We start from the raw sequence: 7,017 nt of genomic DNA on the forward strand, positions 1-7,017 counted from the left end.
TATTTCGTTCCTTTTCTTTGTTACTTTCATAGTTTTAATTAGCTTCATGTTTATTTTGTTATTTTATTTTACTTTATTCGAATTCGCTTGTATAGTTTTTGTTTAATTTTTATTAGTTTAGTTTTATTTCTTTTATTTTCTTTTTTATTTTATTTATTTCTATTTCATTTATTTTATTTTATTTGTCTCAATTCCTTTCCTCGATTTTGTGTGTAGGTGTTCGGGTTTCAAGTCAAGTGAGTTCGGTTTTGGGTTTGTGTCAATTGCCAATCACCAATCACTTATAACCAACTCCCTTACTGCCACCACAACCAAATCAGCCCACCAATTCACATCTGACCTGCAATTCCAACCACCAATCACCACCGCAACAATCAACCTCCAACCGCATCTCCACCTCCCATCAATCACCACCAAACCACAACCACTCAATTCCTTACTCCCCTTCTCCAATTCACCTGCATTCAACAGAAACCTCCACCACACCTAGTAGCTAACAATTGCAGCCCGCAATTCGCCAAACACCGAAACCACCATCAGTCACCACATTCACCCCTTAACCATCAAACCACCTGACCACCTCCCTTTGACACCAAAAATAACTCCTCACAGCCACCCCGCAACACCAAATCACAAGCAACACCAGAGCAGCCCGCAATCAATTTGCCACCACAATCCCAAATTGACCACTGCAGCTCTTACAAAATTGCCCCCTTCACCGCTGCGACAAACCACCAGTCCACACCATCATCACCGCATCATAGCAGCCAACATCTCACCAATTGCAACCTTTCAATAAAGCGCCCAAAATCAGAGCAAATAGCAAATTCTCAAGGTTCGGGCAAACCGTTGAGGAGTTTGGTCGAAGTGCCAAAAGAGTCAGAAACATATGAAGTTTTCTAAATTGAAGAGGTGTGATCGAACACACCCATGGTCCGATCGAACACACCCGTAGTTCGGCCACACCAACCCATGGTTCGACCGAACCACTTCACCAGCTTCTCACATGATAATTAATATGATCGAAGGTTGATATTAAAGGTCGAAGATGATGCTTGATGATTACCTTTGATTATTATTATCTATGGTTGATGAACGGTGGTGATGGTGATGCACTTCAATGGAGTTTAGAGCAGCTTCAATTTTAAAGGGTGTTGTTATTTGTCGCTCCCATTTTACCGGGTAACGCTCCCTTTTTGTCTTGAAATTCCAATTTTACCCCTAATATATAAATACGGTTTTTTCCTTCCCGACCAACATTTCTCACTTTCTTACTTCTCTCTCTAACTCTCTTACTCTCCAACTCTCTTACTCTCTAACTCTCTAAAACACTCTATTTAAAAAAAAAATTCAAAAATTTTTCTTCATTTTTTAAAAAAACAAAAATCATCATAAACACAAAAAAAAAATGGGTGATTCAATTTTAAAGGCTGAGATTCGGAGGGAAGAGCTTCGGCGGCGCTGGTGGCAGCGGCGGCGGCGATGGTGGCGAAGAGGTAATTTTTTTTTTTTAATTTCGGATCCCAGGAACTTCCGCCCAAAAATTCCGAAAGTTCCATGGAGGATCCGCCTGGAAATTCCGGATCCTCCATGGAACATCCGGAATTTTTGGGCGGAAGTGACATCCGCCCAGAAATTCTGGATGTTCCATGGAGGATCCGAAAATTCCAGGCGGATCCTCCATGGAACTTCCGGAATTTTTGGGCGGAAGTTCTTTTTTTTTTTTTTTTTTTTTTTGCCCGTTAATAAAATTGTTAATTAAAATTTTTTTTTTTCGGATTTTTTTTTTTTTTGTTATTTAGAAGTGTTATGGTGATTATTGTTATTATTATTGTTGATATTAATATTATTATTGTTGTTATTATTATGGTTAGTATATTTTGTAATGTAATTATTTTTAAAAATATGATAATTTTTATTATTTTGTTGATATTAGGTTTTTATTATTAATGTTAAGGTTATTGTTGTTGTTGTTAATTTGTTTTTTTTTTGGATTTTGTTATTTTTGTTGTTATTTTGAAGTGTATGGTTAGTATTATTATTATTATTGTTATTATTATTGTTGATATTATTATTATTATTGTTATTAGTGTTATTATTTTTAAAAATATGATTAGTATTATTATTAAACTAATTTGATATTAGGGTTTTTATGGTTATTGTTGTTGTTTAATTTTTGTTGTTGTTGTTGTTGTTGGTGTTATAATAATATTATTGTTATTGTTATTAGTAGTACTATTATTAATATTTTTAATTATGATTAGTATTATAGTTGTTGATATTAGTGTTATTATTATTGTTATTATGGTTATTGTTGTTGTTGTTAATTTGTATTTGTTGTTGTTGTTGTTGTTGTTGTTGTTGTTGTTGTTGTTGTTAGTTAGTTAGTTATTGTTGTTGTTAAGTTTATTTGTTGTTGTTAATTTGTATTTGTTGTTGTTGTTGTTGTTGTTGTTGTTGTTGTTGTTGTTGTTGTTGTTATTATTGTTATTATGGTTATTGTTGTTATTGTTGTTATAATAGTATTATTATTATTATTATTGTTATTATTATTATTATTACTAAAATCGGATAATTTTTTTATTTTATGTAGATCGAGGGTTCTGGTGCTCGACATGCAATATCACGACATCTCGATCTTCACCGCTTCAGCCCGAGCAGCAGCAATACAGGTCTACTAGTGGTTGGTCGAGAGACCAACAGTCTGGTAGTAGTCGGCCCTTGTACTTTGCAAGTGGAGCACCCATATCTGACGAGGAAGAAGAATGTTCGACTAGTCATGCTGGTGATCGGGATGAAGAACAGGACCCTCAGGATTTCCATATGGTATATAGGGGTCAGTCTAGGAGATTTGTTGGTAGTGGATCGAGTCAGCCTACTTCCAGCTCTGCAGAGGCATGGTTAGTGCAAGAACCGATGCCGGGTGGGCCTGAGGATGGGTCAGTTATCCCTAATTTTGGCGGTCACGTGGCACGGTATATATCTGGATGGAGCAGGAGCGTAGTGTTTTGCGCTGTTTGAGTAGGACAAAGTTATGTTCTGACTTGTTCACTTGGCGAGGTCGTCAATCTGTGGAGGACCTTGCGGCGATTGATGCTAGTTGGTTGTCTCACTTGCCCGACCTGATGTTTAAGAGACTTGATTGGCCGTTGATTTCTGCTTTTGTTGAGAGGTGGCAGCCAGATACGAACACCTTTCACATGCTATTTGGGGAGATTACGATCTTGCTGCACGACGTGTACAACATACTTGGGTTACGGGTTACAGGCAATATGGTGACCACTACTCCTAGCACGGACGTGTTACGGGACGCGTGCTCGGTCACCATGGATATGACTCTAGATGATCTGTCTCAGGTTTGCGGCACAAAGACCATTTGGCAGGGTAGTGGGGTGTTGACTGATAAGATTTTTGAGTCGACATTGGCGGTTGACCGGGATTTTAGTGAGCAGCTTGATGCATACTTGTGGTTAGTACTTGGAGGTACACTGTTTGTAGACAAGAGTGGTAACCGTACGCATCCTTCCTTCCTCCATGAGCTATGTCACACGGATGTCCCTATTAACGAGTATGCTTGGGGAACAGCTGCACTGGCCTACTTGTATCGGCAAATGGGCACGGCATCACGGAAAGGTGCTGATTCGATTGCTAGTTGTCTCACGCTTCTACAAGCGTGGATTTACGAGTACTTTCCGTGCTTTCGGCCACAGCAGGGTACCTTGACCCGGGACCTTCAAATGCCTCGTGCGTCTGCTTGGGATGTTGGAGCGGGATGTCCTAGCAAGAACCTGGAGCGCCTGTTAGCTTTTCGTACTAGGATTGATGCGCTTACTGACCGTGAGGTGAACTGGCTACCGTACGGAGCTGATCCTGCATTACGAGTGCCCCCCACTTTATTCATTGGCTGCATCCAGTACCGTAATATCATTGAGCCGTACATGCCTGATAGAGTGGTGCGCAAGCTCTGTTTCGTGCAAGGCATTCCCCACGAGATCATCAGGCCAGAGAAGGCCAAGAGGCCGACTAACTTGAAGATGTATCGGGTAGACTTACCAACTGAGATGACAGCTGTGATGTGGAACAGGTTTGTCCCTGGGGTATCTCAGAGTGTTGTTTTAGGTGCCCTACCCAGGCTTAGTGCTGCAGCTCCTTCGGTTGCGCCTGGTTACATGCAATGGATGTACAGGTTTTCTCACCCGCGGGTATCTCCAGGTGCAGGAGTTACAAGCAACCTGCCTGAGCGGACTAACACTGATTACGTAAGTATTTATGCTTATTATTATATTAACAATGAAATCTATGATTTTTTGTGTTTATAATATCTTATTGTTTGATTTGCAGTGGATGGGTCGGTTCATGGAGATTCACCAAAGAGCACTAGCTAAGTATCTTGAAATGTCGAGTGAGACTCGAACAATGACTAAGTAGCTTGTATTTGATTGGAGGTCAAAAATGGGACTTTAGATTTTGTTGATTAGATGTTCTGTTAGTGGTTTGAATTATGTTATGAACTTATTTTTAATTTTTTTTTAAATGTAATGTATAAACTGGACACTTATTTTATTTTATATTTGATGTTTTGTTGCGTATCATGTTAGATTAAAAGCAAATACATTTAAAATTAATTTCATAATTCTAATTTTCTTACAAATGTTCAAAGTTAGTGAATGTACATTACAAACTACCTAACTAATGCATCCCACATGTCCCTTCTCAATTGATAAACTTGTTCCCATCCATTGACACTATCCTCGTGGTGTTCCGTCCACCAACCGGCGATCGGCGGGAGTGGTGAATTAGGTACAAGGTCAAGATGGATAAAATGTGATCCACCAACTGTAGCAATCACAAACTCTCGAGTCGGTGACCGAACCCCGTTGCGTGCCCTAAGCGGTAAGACTGTGATGCATGGGTAGTAGCAAGTTGGTACTAGGCCTACTCCGAGACAAATCACCCTTGCGTTGAACCACGTAGTAATAGGAAATAAATCTTGAATTGTAACCATCCAATGCTGCTCCCCGACAGCCCCACCATCCCATCGAATACGCTCCACGTTCATCCAAAGTCGCCCAAGCCCGTAAATCCGTTCGTACAAAGCAGGATGACCAGCGATCTCGTTCGCTATTGTTTCCCGAGCGTCAAACCACTGATTTTGATCGCCAAAGAAGAAGTCGGCGACACAACGAAAGCCACAGTTCCCATCACCGATGACATCCTTCCAAAACATAATGTACGGCAACATTGGGGCTGGAAGCAAGTTCAAATACCTGCATTGACTAATGTCACTTGGATCTACAACACAAAATTAAAAGATAAATTATTAGTAAAGCTACAAGTATTAAGTTTACATATTTTTATATTAAATATAGAATTTTGGTATTACCTGGTTCTAGGTCACCACCACGTTGAGTGTGTTGACGGTTCACATGCTCGAAATAGCTACGATCACGCCTAGTGTTATTTCTCTTCAGTCGACCACGAGTGTTAAGGTTGATATGTGGTTCTTCAAGGTGTGAATGATCTGGATGTAGCTCCTCTTCAATGATTCGCGTTACATTTCGGCGTACGGCTGGGTCACTTTCCATGACTTCGTCGATTAGGGACCGAAAATGTGCAGCCTCCTCGGTCGAATCATTTACCACATCAGGAATGTTAACACCATCACCAATAACCAATATCTTCCAGAAAGAATGAATTTGGCTACTATACAATCTTGTCTGTGAAACTATCGAATCATGTATCTAGCAAGCACATGGAAGACCATGGGTCACACGCATAGCACATCCGCACCATTCATGGACCTGGTAACTCAAATCCCGCATCCTTTTCGTCTCCTTATCCAGAACTTTTAAGCAATGTTGAGACACTTTGCCATTTATACGTGACAGTGGCAACTGTCTGTACATCTGACTAATTTTAGACCTTGATGCCTCCAACTCATTACGAATTTGTATGATGCGATTACCGATATGACAATGGACTCGGGCCCATACGGTATCGAAAGCACCTGCTAATGATTCTAATTAGTAAATTCAAATACAATTACAATTACGTAACAACGAGAACAACTAATAAAATCATACAACTAACCTGTGGATGATTCAAACCAAGTTTTCACTACTGAATGTTGGCTCTCAACTCTGCAGTTGGTGGTGTTACCAAAATGAAGAATCTGGTTCGTCCAAAATTTCACAAATTTCTCCTAATGACAAAGCCATGTTCTCTGAACATACTGAATCACTTTCGGATATTTTCCCCACCTCACTTGCATGGCAGTTAGAGCACGATCATACTCCGCCTGTGTTGTTGCATTCACGATTTTGAACCATCTCCCAGCTCTAAAACTGACACCAACCATCTTGTTTCCAAACATCTTCGTCACCTTAGCCTCCACATCTCTGTTGATGTGCCATAGACAGAGTAAATGCGACGTCCATGGAAAGACTTCTCTCAAAGCCGCACAAAGCCCAAGATCACGGTCTGAAATAAATACAGATGGCTCTATATCAAACCCAATCAACTCCCTTAATCTCTGCAACACCCACCGCATGAAAACATATCCAACTAGAAATTTCTGGTTTGTCGGTGTCACGCATACTACCTCAAAGAAAGGCATGTTATATCGATTGGTCTTGTAAGTAGAATCCATACCTATGACATGTGGGTATGTGCGGAGTATGTTGACCATGATCGGGTGCACCATAAATGCATGTTGCAAAACGTTGTGATCATCGTTCGTGACCCAGTAAATGTATTTACTCTCTCTCGCCAGATGAAGAAATTGCTGAACAACTCCTCTTCCTTCGGACATCTCCATCCTGAAGTCATTTCGGCAATTGTAAATGTGTCGGATGTTTAGATGATCATCAGGAAATTACTCGGCAATAGTGGACATGATGTTACGGGGAGCAACCTTGGACTTTGTCATGTCCCGCACAACCTGTTTTGCACCCGGACTCAATCCTCTCACTTTACGGTGACCCTCTGGGTACACAATCATTGGGTGGTTATGTGTCC

The 7,017-nt window shown here is 40.4% G+C and overlaps 1 protein-coding gene across 1 annotated transcript; it reads right to left on the reverse strand.

Moving 5' to 3' along the window:
• Window positions 1-4,681: 4,681 nt before the first annotated feature.
• LOC110704149 lies at window positions 4,682-6,688 on the reverse strand. The gene is made up of 5 exons (XM_021881934.1): window positions 6,266-6,688; window positions 6,091-6,172; window positions 5,802-6,019; window positions 5,384-5,741; window positions 4,682-5,292 (listed from the first exon to the last, which is right to left on the reverse strand). Exons 1-5 carry the CDS (start codon window positions 6,686-6,688, stop codon window positions 4,682-4,684), a joined length of 1,692 nt encoding a protein of 563 aa, XP_021737626.1.
• Between the last annotated feature and the right edge of the window lie 329 nt (window positions 6,689-7,017).

Source organism: Chenopodium quinoa, unplaced genomic scaffold (assembly GCF_001683475.1).
Source record: "Chenopodium quinoa cultivar QQ74 unplaced genomic scaffold, ASM168347v1, whole genome shotgun sequence".
In the NCBI taxonomy this organism is placed as follows: domain Eukaryota; kingdom Viridiplantae; phylum Streptophyta; class Magnoliopsida; order Caryophyllales; family Amaranthaceae; genus Chenopodium; species Chenopodium quinoa.